The sequence below is a fragment of the Hypanus sabinus genome, chromosome 12 (genome assembly GCF_030144855.1).
Source record: "Hypanus sabinus isolate sHypSab1 chromosome 12, sHypSab1.hap1, whole genome shotgun sequence".
In the NCBI taxonomy this organism is placed as follows: Eukaryota; Metazoa; Chordata; class Chondrichthyes; order Myliobatiformes; family Dasyatidae; genus Hypanus; species Hypanus sabinus.
The window spans coordinates 84,835,270-84,850,518 of NC_082717.1; the positions used below are offsets into that span (position 1 = coordinate 84,835,270).

At 44.7% G+C, this 15,249-nt stretch overlaps 1 protein-coding gene across 2 annotated transcripts in view; it reads left to right on the top strand.

The window, feature by feature from the left end:
* Positions 1 to 15,249, top strand: part of rmnd1 (required for meiotic nuclear division 1 homolog) — a 126,079-nt gene that overhangs the window by 47,433 nt on the left and 63,397 nt on the right. For both annotated transcript variants that reach the window (XM_059986338.1, XM_059986339.1), the window contains exon 3: positions 12,311 to 12,419. In XM_059986338.1, the coding sequence (XP_059842321.1) occupies positions 12,311 to 12,419 (109 nt within the window). The remainder of the gene's footprint in view (positions 1 to 12,310; positions 12,420 to 15,249) is intronic.

Sequence of the window (15,249 nt, forward strand, 5' to 3'; positions counted from 1 at the left end):
AAAGTTTCCTGTTCCTATTGTGTTATATAAACAATACTCCAAACCTTATTATCCATCTTTTCTGCACCTACTCCACAACACCATAGTTGGGATACCTCCCACACACAAATTACTCCCAACAGTGGCCTAAGCTTTGACTTCCATCCCCACCCTCAGTCACTGACCTCCTCCTTAAATTCCCCAAATGGCCCCTTCCTAGCACTTGCAGGACTGTATCATCACACCTTCATTTCCTTCTGTTGATGTTAGTGTAACACCCTGGGAAAGGTTTCACTGCTATGTAATGGTCTTTCTGTAGCAGCAGTGTTTGGGTTATGGTTGGAGATAACGGGTGCTTTGGAATGTGAGCCGTCCAAAGAGGGGAGTGTTTTTTCCGGCTGACACCGAGGAGATCTGGGTCTCTTGTTCGGCAGAAGACAGAGAAAAAAGATGCCAGAAAGGAGAGGTCATAGACACCATGAGCGAGTGGACTTGGAGTGGGGCTGGGAGTCGACAAAGCGCAGGGAACCTCTGGGGCACCTCAATGTGACTCGAGTAGCTGCAGTACTCTCAATGGATGCAATTAAATATTCCCATTTCAGCCTAGTACAGCTAAAAAGCACAACTGCTTTCAAGGTCAGTACAGTAAACAAAGATGTCTTAATGCATTTAAACGAACTATCACTGCTTAAAACAGATGGAAACAACACTAATTGTGGACAGAAGTGCCCTTGGAGGAAGCGCGGGTGTAGAATGGGGTTACAAATGTGTTGAAGGAAATGAGGTATTAAACTCCCTATACTGACTATCTTGCTGGCGAATGTGCAGTCTCTGGTGAATAAAATTGATGATCTCAGAGCTAGGCTGTTGAAGCAGAGGGACATTAGGACTGCATGTGTCCTTTGTTTCACAGAATCCTTCTGTACCGATGCAGTGATCCAGATCGACAAGTTTACTATACACCATCAGGATAGATCTATAGAGTCTCTCAAAAGCAGAGGTGGAGGAGTATGCCTCATGATCAATTCTTCTTGGTGCACAAATATATCAGTGCTGTCCCAATTCTGCTCACCAGATCTGGAATGTCTAGCAGTAAAGTGCCGTCCTTTTTACCCACCACGGGAGTTCTCCAGGGTCATTTTGGTAGCAGTTTACATTCCACCTCAGGCCAATGTCCAGCAGGCTTTAGATGATCTGAGCAATTGGATCAACATGCACAAAACAGCACACCTTACTGCTTTCACCATCGTTTTGGGAGATCTTAACCAGGCCAGTCTGAAAAAATCACTAAGCCTCTATCAACAACAGGCCACTTGCAATACCAGAGGAAACAAAGCACTGGATCATTGCTACACCAGCATCAAGAATGCCTACTGTGCTATTCCATGCCCTCACTTCAGGAAGTCAGATCACCTAGCTGTACTACTTCCTAAGTATAGGCAGTGACTGAAGACTGCAGCACCAGTAGTGAGGACAAAGAAGGTATGGACTAGAGAAGCACAGGAGCACCTACAGGACTGCTTTGAATCGGTGGACTGGACGTTATTCAGGGATTCATCTTTGAACCTGGATGAGTATGCTGAGTTTGTTACGGACTTCATTAAAACCTGTGTTGCTGAGTGTGTGCCCACAACGACATACTGTACATTCCCAAACCAAAAGCCATGGATGAACCGGGAGGTAGATTGTCTGCTGAAGGCCAGATCTGCGGCATTCAAGTCTGGCAACTCAGGCCTGTACCAGAAAACCAGGTATGATTTGCAAAGGGCTATTTCAAGGGCAAGGAGACAATTTCAAATGAGGCTGGAGGCGAAATCGGTGCACAGCAGCTCTGGCAGGGACTGCAAGACATTACTTCCTACAGAGCGAAACCTAATAGCTTGAATGGCAGCGATGCTTCACTACCAGATGAACTCAAGGCCTTCTATGCATGATTTCAAAGAGAGAATACAACTACAGCTGTGAAGATCCCTGCTGCACCTGATGACCCTGTGATCTCCGTCTCAGAGGCCAATTTTAGGTCGTCTTTAAAGAAAGAACCCTCTCAAAGCAGAAGGTCCCAATGAAATACCTGGTAAGGCTCTGAAAACAATAGACTATAGGTGCAGAAGTAGACCATTCGGCCCCTCGAGTCTGCACCGCCATTCTGAGATCATGGCTGATCATTCACTATCAATACCCGGTTCCTGCCTTGTCTCCATATCCCTTGATTCCCCTATCCATCAGATATCTATCCAACTCCTTCTTGAAAGCATCCAGAGAATTGGCCTCCACCGTCTTCCGAGGCAGTGCATTCCACACCTCCACAACTCTCTGGGAGAAGAAGCTCTTCCTCAACTCTGTTTTAAATAACTGACCTCTTATTCTCAATCCATGCCCTCTGGTACTGGACTCTCCCAACATCTGGAACATATTCCCTTCCTCAATCCTATCAAATCCTTTAATTATCTTAAACGTTTCAATCAGATCCCCTCTCAATCTCCTCAATTCCAGCGTGTACAAGCCCAATCTCTCCAATCTCTCTGCGTAAGACAGCCCTGCCATCCCAGGAATCAACCTAGTGAATCTACGCTGCACTTCCTGAATTGCCAGAATGTCCTTCCTTAAACCTGGAGACCAAAACTGTACACAATATTCCAGGTGTGGTCTCACCAGGGCCCTGTACAAATGCAAAAGGACATCCTTGCTCTTGTACTCAATTCCCCTTGTAACAAAGACCAACATTCCATTTGCCCTCTTCACTGCCTGTTGCACTTGCTCATTCACCTTCATTGACTGGTGAACTAGGACTCCTAGGTCTCTTTGCATTTCTCCCTTACCTAACTCTACACCGTTCAGACAATACTCTGCCCTCTTGTTCCTGCTTCCAAAGTGGATAACTTCACATTTATTCACATTGAATGACATCTGCCAAGTATCTGCCACTCACCCAGCCTATCCAAGTCTCCCTGTATTCTCCTAAAGTCCTCTTCGCATGTCACACTGCCACCCAGTTTAGTATCGTCAGCAAACTTGCTGATATAGTTTTCAATGCCCTCATCTAAATCATTGACATAAATCGTAAAGAGCTGTGGTCCCAATACAGAGCCCTGTGGTACCCCACTAGTCACCTCCAGCCAGTCCGAGAAACACCCATTCACTGCTACTCTTTGCTTTCTATCTGCCAACCAGTTTTCTATCCATGTTGAAACCCTGCCCCCAATGCCATGATTTTACTCACCAATCTCCTGTGTGGCACCTTATCGAATGCCTTCTGAAAATCTAGGTACACAACATCCACTGGCTTACCCTCGTCTAACATCCTTGTTACACCGTCAAAAAACTCCAACAGATTAGGCAAGCATGATTTGCCCTTGGTAAATCCATGCTGGCTCGGCCTAATCCTATTTCTGCCATCAAGATGTGCCACTATTTCGTCCTTAATAATGGACTCAAGCATCTTCCCCACGACTGACATTAGATAGTTCTCCGTTTTCTCCTTCCCTCCCTTCTTGAAAAGTGGGATAACATTAGCGACTCTCCAATCTTCAGGAACTGATCCTGAATCTAAGGAACATTGGAAAATGATTACTAATGCATCCGCAATTTCCTGAGCCACCTCTTTTAGAACCCTCGGATGCAGACCATCTGGACCCGGGGATTTATTAGCCTTCACTCCTACCAGTCTACTCATCACAGTTTCTTTCCTAATGTCAATCTGTCTCAATTCCTCTGATATCCTATGACCCTGGCCCATCCATACATCTAGGAGATTGCTTGTGTCCTCCCTGGTGAAGACAGATCTAAAGTACGCATTAAATTCTGTTGCCATTTCCCTGTTTCTCATAACAATTTCTCCCAATTCATTCTTCAAGGGGCCAACATTGTTCTTAACTATCTTCTTTCTCTTCACATAGCTAAAAAAGCTTTTGCTATCCCCTTTTATATTCCTGGCTAGACTGAGCTCATACCTGATTTTTTCTCTCCGTATTACTTTTTTAGTTAAGATCTGCTGTTCCTTAAAACTTTCCCAATCATCTGTATTCCCACTCATCTTAGCCCTGTCATACTTCTTTTTCTTTAATGCTATACAATCTCTGACTTCCTTTGTCAACCACTGTGGCCCCTTCCCCCTCTTTGAATCCTTCCTTCTCATTGGAATGAACTGCTTTTGCATCTTTTGTATTATGCCCAAGAATATCTGCCACTGCTGATCCACTGTCTTTCCTGCCAGGGCATCCGCCCATTTAACTTTGGCCAGCTCTTCCCTCATGGCTCCGTAGTCTCCTTTATTTAATTGCAACACTGACACCTCTGATCTGCCCTTATCCCTCTCAAATTGTAGATAAAAACTTATGATATGATCACTACTTCCTAATGGCTCCTTTACTTCAAGATCACTGATCAATTCCTATTCATTACACATCACCAAGTCCAAAATAGCCTCGTTCCTGGTTGGCTCAAGCACAAGCTGTTCCAAAAATACATCCCTTAGACACTCCACAAAACTCCCTATCCTGGGGTCCAGAACCTATCTGATTCTCCCAGTTCACCTGCATGTTGAAATCTCCCATAACGACTGCATTACCTTTAGCACATGCCAATGTTAACTCCCTAATCAACTTGTACCCAATATCCATGCTACTGTTTGGGGGCCTGTACACAACACCCATTAGGGTCTTTTTACCCTTACTGTTCCTCAGCTCAATCCACACAGACCCTACTTACCCTGTTCCCAAGTCACCTCTTGCTAAGGACTGAATCTCATTCCTCACCAACAGGGCCACCCCACCCCCTCTTCCCATATTTCTGTCTCTACGATAGCACGTATACCCTGGTACACTCAATTCCCAGGCCTGATCCCCTTGCAGCCATGTCTCCGTTATCCCAACAATATCGTAGTTCCCCAGTTTCATCTGAGCTTCAAGCTCATCTGTCTTATTTCTGACACTACGCCAACCAGTGTCAACCTGTGCCAACCAGCTAGCAAGAATACTCAAGAACATTTTCAGCCTCTCACTGCTAAGGGCAAAAGTTCCCACTTGCTTCAAAAAGGCAACAATTATGCCAGTGCATAAGAAGAATTTTGTGGACTGCTTTAATGACTGTCCCCCGGTAGCACTCACATCGACAGTGATGAAATGCTTTGAGAGGTTGGTCATGACTAGACTGAACTCCTGCCTCAGCAAGCACCTGGACCCATTGCAATTTGCCAGTCGCCATGATAGGTCAACAGCAGGCGCAATCTCAATGGCTCTCCACAGCGCTTTAGACCACCTGGACAGCACAAACACCCATGTCAGGATGCTGTTCATCGACTATAGCTCAGCATTTAATACCATCATTCCCACAGTCCTGATTGAGAAGTTGCAGAACCTGGGCCTCTGTACCTCCCTCTGCTTCCGGATCTTCAACTTCCTAACTGGAAGACCACAATCTATGCGGATTGGTGATAACCTATCCTCCTCGCTGACGATCAACTCTGGCTGTGCGTTTAGCCGATTGTTCTACTCTGTCTATACCCATGAATATGTGGCTAGGCATAGCTCAAATACCATCTATAAATTTGCTGACGTTGTTGGTAGAACATTTGTTGATAGGATCACAGGTGGCAACAAGAGGGTGTACAGGAGTGAGATATGCCAACTAGTGAAGTGGTGCTGCAGCAACAACCTGGCACTCAACGTCAGTCAGGTGAAAGAGCTGATTGTGGACTTCAGGAAGGGTAAAGTGAAAGCACACATACCAATCCTCATAGAGGGATCAGAAATGGAAAGAGTGAGCAGCTTCAAGTTCCTGAGTGTCAAGATCCCTGAGGATCTAACCTGGTTCCATCATATCGATGTAGTTATAAAGAAGGCAAGACAGTGGCTATACTTCTTTAGGAGTTTGATGAGATTTGGCATGTCAACAAATATACTCAGAAACTTATAGTTGTACCATGGAGAGCATTCTGACAGGCTGCATCATTGTCTGGTATGGAGGGGCTACTGCATAGGACTGAAAGAAGCTGCAGAAGGTTGTAAATCTAGTCAGCTCCATCTTGGGTACCAGCCTACAAAGTACTCAGGACATCTTTAGGGAGCAGGGTCTCAGAAAGGCAGCGTCCATCATTAAGGACCTTCCAGTGCCCAGGGCATGCCCTTTTCTCACTGTTACCATCAGGTAGGAGGTACAGAAGCCTGAAGGCACACACTCAGCGATTCAGGAACTGCTTGTTCCCCTCTGCTATCCAATTCCTAAATGGACATTGAATCTTTGGACACAACCTCTCTTTTTATATACAGTATTTCTGGCTTTGCACGTTTTTTAAAATCTATTCAATATACATAATTGACTTACTATTTTTTATTTTATATTTTTTCTCTCTGCTAGATTATATATTGCATTAAACTGCTGCTGCTACGTTAACAAATTTCATGTCACATGCCGTTGATAATAAACCTGATTCTGATTCTGAAATCAACGGAGGACCAGTGGAAGGAAAACCATGAGCTCCAACTTGTGCACATTCAACTGTTTCATTAAAATGGGCCCTTTTTGTTTTACTAACCCTTTAGTCAAATTAAGAATTATATTGCTAAATCATTTAATTGCTTATGGTGTACTGTCTGTTATTTTGTAGTACTGATTTGTAACAGGGTAATACATCACGCAGCATCCACACAAACAGGAGGTTTTGCACCTCAGTCTCATACGTTTGGTGGGGCCAGATATTATCTTCCCTAGACTTAGGCAGAGCCGACAGAACCTGAGGATTGCAATTGTGGGGGTTCACCCGGGATTGATTTTGTTGGATGCTGTGTGATTGAACCAGTGGGTTGTGTGTTTAACTCTGTGCTAAGCTATTGTCCAGCAAAGCGATTACAATACGTGGATATGAATGCTGCCAGGGTTGAGCAGTGGTGTGCATCCACAGAGTTACCAGTAACGAATGCGTGCGTGTTGTGTGGGGTAGATATTCGTACTCCTGAGGAATTGTTAATTTGACTAAAGTACTGTTAAAGCTGTAGGCCAAGTTAAGATTGTAGAGCGGAGATTTGATAAAATGGGCGCACAAACCTTGCTTTAGTTCAGACTGGCACTGACATAATGGCAGTGGACCTGCCTGATACTATTAAGGCCCCAGCAGAGGGAGGGGCCGTGGACTGTCCATACTTTCTGGGAGAAGGAGAGTGTAAGGGAGTGGGCTGAATCACAAATCGAGTCTCCCGTAGCTGGAGGTGGAGACATTAAAGACGGGGTTCTCTCGTTTCTGCTTAGCGAGGGGAAGGAATGGTCTGATTTGGAATGTATAATGAGTCCCCATCTCCCAATGAAGAGTGAGAATTCTGAGTTAGTGCCCACCCTTACTTCTCTGGTGAACAAATAGAAAAGTGCCCAGGTTCAAAGTCTCAGCTATCATAGGCTCTGCCGATTCTCAGGAACGAAGCCCACCCTTAAAGGGGAAGAGGGGCATGGGTATGAGATTTGGGCAGAGCAGACCTCTGTTGTTAGATGAGTGGCCATGCTCTGATGACGTAAAACAACAGCAATTGGTTGAAAGTTTGAGTGGGCGGGCTGCTGAACCCCCTTGCCACTTCTGTGGCCTACATGCAAGCAGTAGAGAAGGTGTTTGGTACAATGAGAAGCCCAATGGAGCTCCTGACGGGATTTCAGAGCATGTGTCAGGAGAAGGGGGAGAAACTTTCTGTGTACATCTTTCGGCTAAGGGGCAGCTAAGTTGCTTGCGGTGCAGAGGGGGCCATTCAGACGGCTGAGGTGGACCAGTTAAGGATGGACCAAATAGCGAAAGGCACCCAGTCCCAGAACCTGATCGCGTGGGGTCTCCGACTGTCTCGAAAGACTTGCCCCCCCCTCCCTCGTTTGTTGAGCTGATCAGAGAAGTACAAGAGGAGGAGAATGCGTCGGAGGCGTGAGAGGCTTTCATCAGTAGGGTACGGTCCTCGGTCGTGGTACCCTGAGGTGAAGTGACCATAGATAGCCTGCCCTGGGGAGTGGTTGAGGAGTTTATGGCAGAGTTGAGAACTGAGATGTCCCAGTTGTTATCAGCAGGTGTGCCCCTCCCCGTATAATGGAGCTGATAGGGAGGTAGATCCTATAAGGGGACAGACTATGCAGAGGGCTGCTAGAGGCTGGTGTCCTGTGAGAAGGGGAGCAGGCAGTATTGTCTGTTACAACTGTGGGGAAGAGGGACACTTCAGGTGGGAGTGTGAACAACGGGAAATCCCTCGGAGAGTGAGCCCCTGGTATCTAAGCAGAGAGGTATTCCTGAAGGCTTAGTGGGGCGAAGCTCCAGTGTATCACTACAGATAGAAGATATTTATGCTAGAGCCATTTTTGACACAAGGTCGCAGGTCACTTTGCTGTACTGTTCATTTTACAACCAGCATTTGACACGTTTACCATTGACACCACTTAGTGCACTAGAGATCCAAATCAAGTCAAGTCAAGTTGCTTTTATTGTCATTTTGACCATAACTGCTGGTACAGGTCACAGTAAAAACGAGACAACATTTTTCAGGACCATGGTGCTACTTGAACAATACAAAAACTACACTGAACTACATAAACCAACACGAAAACTACACTAGACTACAGACCTACCCTAGACTACAGGGTCATAGTGCGAGTGACTATCTGTATGACGGTTATTTGTCAGTGAAGCTGGAGTTCTCGGAGGCCAATGTGGGAGTGGCTGAGGTGCTTGATACATTAGCGCTAGTTTGTCCAAACCCAGTTGAGAAGGGCAATGTTTCAATTCCCGTAGGGATCGGCACTCCTATTGTGAGGAGAAAGCTGGAGAAAGCTTCAGAACATTGTCTATTCACCCGGTTTCAAGCTGCTTTTGAGGAAATGTGTGGTTGCATTGGGCTGGATAATGAGTTTAGACAAGGGACTGTGCGGGCCACCCAGTCCAAGCCAATCGTGTTACGGCTCGGGGAAATAGCGAGAGTAATGGGAAACCCCAAAATCTCCCAAATGCCTGAGGGAGATGCCCTCTTGGTGGATGCTCCGTAAGACCACAAGGAGAAGTCGGGCGTGCCTGCTGGGGTACTGGTGAGGCCCGAACTGCAGAAGCCCTCAGTTGTACAGGTGAACAAGATGGCGGTGATTGTCTTGAACACTACAAAGAGGAAGGTCACCTTCAAGCGGGGGATCCCTCTGGTGCATCTCTTCCTGGTGACAGTAATGTCTAGTGTCCCTGGGAAACAAGCTGGAGATAATCAATCTGAAAAAGGGGGAAAGTTGACAACTGAATCATTTCCTTCAGCTTACACCAGAATTCTAAATTCTCACATGCAACACCAAATGAGGGCAACTCTGACAAAATGCTCTGTTTCTCCCCGGGGGTGAAGGGCTAATGAGTGGTCATAATCAAGGTCAAGGGCTGGCTCGGATCATCAGGGTTCTCAGCCTGACATTGCCTGACCTCAATAGGTGCCACCCTAGCAGATATATCTGAGTAAAACCTCTCCCTGAGATATCTCCACACTAATTCCCACACTATGCAAAATATAAAAGACGGGTATCAGTTAAACAGCACATACTTAAAACCGCAAAATACGTACTCCACAGTCTATCACTTTTGAGCACCTGAACCCATGATGCCTGCTGTATTCCTTTGCATGGCGCTTGCAAATGTATACACTAAAGTACTGCTCCCCACTCTGGCGTCCCGAACCGTTGGTAACCACCTTTTGCAACTGGTGGCTCTGTCTCACCAAGTTAACACACAAAGTTTCCTCACTTACATAAACACACATGCACGCACACACACCACTTATATATCTACCAGTTCAGCTCTCCCTGTTCATGATACCTTGTGGTCCTGTGTACCACCGACCCAGACGGATCCAAGTGTGGGTGCTATTTTAGAAAATACTAACCCACTTAGACTGCTAAGATCGCTGGCCACACGATGGGTCACGAAGGTATCCCATTTCTGACACCGAATGTTGTTACGTGAATGAAATTACCGGAGTGGGAGTTACTGGTAGATACAAAGCAGCTTCTTTATTTGACAAAACAAGGAATAGCAGGCATCATCATACCAAGATGCTTTCAGTGGAAAGGTCTGCTGCCCAACGTGTGGCTTGATATTTATTTGCCACACACACAAAGGATAATGCCATATTTACAAAGTATAGACAATGCTTTCTTTTGAAGCTACATACAGACTTCACACCTCCCGATTACATCCATCCTACAGGCGCCAGCAGCATCTGGATTGGTTTACAGGAATCTATTGTTCCAAACTGAACCCGCAATACGTTTGTTTGGTATTTTATGTGCTTAACATGAAGGACAATCCGTATTTACAAAGTATAGATAATGCTGTCTTTGAAACTACACGCAAATCTCACACCTCCTGGTTTACATTCATCCCACAGGCACCAGCAGCATCTGGACTGGTATTCTGGTATTCACAGCTTTTAGGAAATGCATTGTTGCAACCTAAAGATTGTCAATAAACAGAAGATTGGTGGTCAAAGCCATTTCCTACATGTGAATGACCTAAACCCAAGAATTACTCTAACGCATGAACCTTTGTTTTGGGACTGTGAAGAAGACTTACCTCCAAAGACTTAACTGAAGTATATGTCTGATATGAGAAGGGAGCTGAAAAAGGCTTATGAATTAGCTGAGGTCACGGCTACCAGGCAGAATCAAGGAAATAAGAGGAGGTATGATCAAAAGGTTAGGTTCTCCCAATTCATGCCAGATCACCGAGTCCTGGGAAGCATAAGTTGGCTGACTGCTGGGTGGCTATGCCCTATGTAGTGGAGAGTCAAATGCCAAATGTACCAGTTTTCCAGGTGGAACCTGAGGATGGGAATGGGCTTGTCAATATTCTCTATCGGAACCAGCTTCTGCTGCTGGGACAAGAGGTTAGGATTGACCAGAGTCTGTCCTGGGGCCTACACCTAGTAAGAGGACTCTGCAGAGACGCAGGGCAACTGATGGACCAACAGCAGGAGGGATTAGAGCAGCCCCTGCCCCTAAATGGGATATTGATTCGGAGGATGAGGAAATGGGGGTGTGATGTATGCTGCCTTTTGCTAACTCCCCACTGACTGAGAAAAAGATTCCCAACCCTTCTCATGCTGAGTCAGGTGAAATCATGGGGGCTATCTGTGAACAGACTGGGGTTCAGTGGGACCCTGCAAGGAATGAAGCAGGGCTCAGACAAGGGACAGAAGGGTCCAAGTTGCAGAAGGGCACAAGTGATAAGTTAGATATGGTAATAAGTTAGGCATAAGTTAGATATGGTCCTTGTGGCTAAAGGGATCAGGGGGTATGGAGAGAAAGCAGGTACAGGGTTCTGAGTTGGATGGTCAGCTTGAAGGGCCAAATGGCCTACTCCTGCACCTATTTTCTATGTTTCTATGAGTGATAGACCGGGGGAGGCCTCGCCAGGTAGACCAGAAGTGTCTCAAGTAGTGTCGGAACCTGAAGAAGTAGATGAGGGGGAAGTCTCAAAGAATCAGGAGACCACCAGAAAGGCTGGCCTATGTTGCACTGGGAGAACAGAGTGTGGCACCTACCGCCTTGGGGAGCTCTGTCACTGCCTTTTACAGTTGGGTTGAACTTTGAGCTTTGCATGAAGGGTTGGCAAATATTCTCAATGTCATGAAGACATGACTAAATTGGATGGGGAGAGAGTGTTAACACCCTGGAAAAGGTTTTACTGTTAATGGTCTTTCTGTAGCAGCAGTGTTTGGGTTATGGTTGGAGATAACGGGGGCTTTGGAATGTGAGCCGTCCAATGAGCGGAGTGTTTTTTCCGGCTGTGTGCCTGACATCAAGGGGATCTGGGTATCTGGGATCTGGGTCAGAAGATGGAGAGAGAAGATGCCAGAAAGGAGAGGTTGTAGACACCAGAAAGGAGTAGACTTAGAGTGGGGTCGGGAGTTGACAAAGCCCGGGGAAATCAATGGAGGACCCGCGGAAGGGAAACTGTGAGCTCCAACTTGTGCACACTAGACTGTTTCATTGAAATGGGCCCTTTTCTTTTTGTTTTACTTTACTAACCCTTTAGTCAAATTAAGAATTATAAAGCTGAATTGTTCAATTGCATATGTTATTTCATGGTACTGATTCAGAACAGAGTTAACACATCACGCAGCATCCACACAATCGCATACGTTTGTTGGGGCCAGAGATTGTCTTCCCTAGACGTACGCAGCCAACAGAACCCGAGGGTTGCATTAGGAAAGTCAACTCTTTGGAGCAAATGGAATTTGTAGAACCTCGTTTACTTTACTGTAGCCAAGTAAGCTTTATTTGAGATAAATACTTTGTTGAACTACATATGCTAACTGTTTTATCATTCTACCTCATTGGACAGGATCTGCTGAAATGTACAGCTTTCGCAACAGCAGATGAGTATCATCTAGAGAATCTTTGCAGTGACCTGTTGTCGGCTGGTTTTTATGAAATAACAGACTTACCCAGAGGTGAGAGTAACCAACACTATATCAGTGATTTTAATGTTTGCAAAAATACACACATTCTAAAATTCTTGCTAAGTAATTTAATCACATTGTAATGGCTCTAGCCTTGTAAGGCTTGAAGGACTACTTAGTCAAACAATGGGACAAAACATACTGACTATGGACAGTGAAAGACTGCAAACCCAAGACGTCCAGGAAAAGCTGCCACCCCATTGAGTGGCTCTGCAGAGTCTCGCTGAGATTTCCACACCATGAATCACCATTTATTTCAATGGTAATTCTTGGCTTGAAAAACAGCAGGTTTTTAAAACCCTTCTACTTCTGGTTTAGATCTTATTGGTTTTAATTATTCACATCACTTTAATACATCAAATGCCTCAGATAAATGAGCCTCCCAGCTTTGGCAGGAGACAAAGGTTTGACAGCCTTGCCTCTTGTCTGGAAGTGAGGCCTCAGCAGTATGCCTACTTAGTCTTACTTGCCATTGAGATGATTTGATTTCTAAATGGAAAAGATCATCTTCTGCAACCAGTGCAGGCAAGTGTTGGAGTCAAAAATTGTAGATAATGATTCCCGGTGGTAGATTAAATTCACTGATCCATCATGTTACATTCGTTCTCATCTTGCTGGTATGGGACAACTCATTTTTCCTCACCTTTGAATGCTAAATATGTTTCATTTGACTTGTGAGATTACTCTCTGATACAGAAGAACAAATTCTCCTTCCATAACCGTTGTAGTTTAAGGATTGGGGAATAAAAACGATGAAGGAGAATGAATTAGAGTGAACTTTAAGGGGAATTTTAATCTCCAAGAACAGTCATTTATAAGTTGGTAGTGGGTTAAGATTTACAATATGAATGTAACTTGTCTTCAGTGAATACACTTACAAGTTTAAAGGAGGTCTTTTGGTGCCAACAAAGTAGCTTCTTGCTGAAGTCCTGATGGGGAGGTGATTACTTGGGTGGCATGGTAGGTTAGCAGTTAGTGTAATGCTTTACAGCACCAGCGATCAGCAATCGGGGTTCAATTCTCACTGCCGTCTGTAAGGAATTTGTACATTCTATGTTTCCTCCTACAATCCAATGACGTATGGGTTAGGGTTAGTAAATTGTGGGCATGCTATGTTGGTGCCGGAAGCAAGGCAACACTTACAGACTGTCCCCAGCACATCCTCAGACTGTGGTGGTCATTGACACCAGGGACACATCTCACTGTATGTTTCAGTGTACTTGTGACAAATAGAGTTAATCTCTTTAAGTCAGTGGTTTAATTATTGTAACTGGATGAGTACTTACTGATGCATGGAAAATCTGTAGGAGATGTTAATTAGATATTTTCCTCATTGCTTTAAAATTGACTTGTGTAACACAGGTTTCTTGGAATGGGAGAATGGATGAGTTCGGCGCAGTAGTTAAGGTGTTTTTTTTAAACTGGTTAATGACTACTACAGTTATTTTTTACTGCAGGTATTTAACTTCCCTTTAGCAAATGTTGGCATGCAGTACTTGCATTTTTGCGGCTTTTTGTCAGCTTGCAAAGATACAGGATCAGAATTGGAGGCATGTTGGATAGGTTTGTTGGCACATCTAAAAGGAAAACCATTAATTTCACAGGAGTAGTAATCTGTTGTGAAGGAATCAAAATGCGCAAGTGATCAGTCGAGAGGCTGAAGTTGGTGGGCTTTGGTTTGCGATCAGAATTGTCGTGACAAGTGATGGCATGTATTTACAGCTTGATACTGGAAGACACATCTTCTGTCTTAAGAGCTACATAGCACAGAATGGGCCCTTCAGCCCAACTCATCCATCCTCCCTGTCAGAGGCATATATTGTTAAAATTTTTGTTAAAGGGATTTGTGTTCACCAACAAGGAAAGTATTTATTGCCCCTCCCTAATTGTCCTTCTGATGGTGCTCATGAGCTGCCACCCTAAACTACTACAGTACTCCTGGTGAAGGTGTTCCCATGGTGCTTTTGGGTTATGAGTCTCATTTCCTTGCTGCATCTAAAGAAACCATTCAAGCCACCACATATTTGGCTCTTGAGGTAATCCAATTAACACATCACTGAGCACATCTATGTAAAATGCACCATCTATCATCAAAGATCCTCACACTCAGGCCATGCTCTTTTCTCACTGCTGCCATCAGCTAAAAGGTAGAAGTGCCTCAAGACTCGGACCACCAGGTTCAAGAACAGTAACTTCTCCTCAACCATGAGGCTCTTAACGTAAGATGATAATTTATTGAGATGTTCCCACAGCCAATGATCACACTTTAAGGATTCTTTATCTTGTTATTTCATACTCTCATTATTTATTGCTATTTATTTATATTTGCATTTGCACAATTTTTTATCTTTTATACTCTTGCTCTTTCATTGATCTTGTTTACGGTTACAGTTCTATAGATTTGCTGAGTATGTCAGCAGCAAATCTTGGTTGTATATGATGGCATATATGTACTCTGATAATAAATTTTACTTTGAACTTTATTTTCCTACTTTGCACAGATATCCACTAACAGTCATACTTGGGGTAATTTACAGAGGGAAATTAACCAAACAGCCAGCAGAGCATCTGGGGAAACTGCAAACTACACTGGAAGATAGAATTGAACCTGGTTCTCCAGAGCTGTGAGATTGCTGCAAACCTACGCTGTCTTTTAGGCATCATGGTGGTTCAGTCACGCTCCTAGTCAGTGATACTGGTGGTTAATGACTCAGTACTGGTGATGCCGTTAGATATCTGGGATAAGTGGTTGGATTTTCTCCTGTTGAAAATGGTCATTATTCACTCTTTTGTGGCAGAAGGTTACTTGTCCATGTCTGAA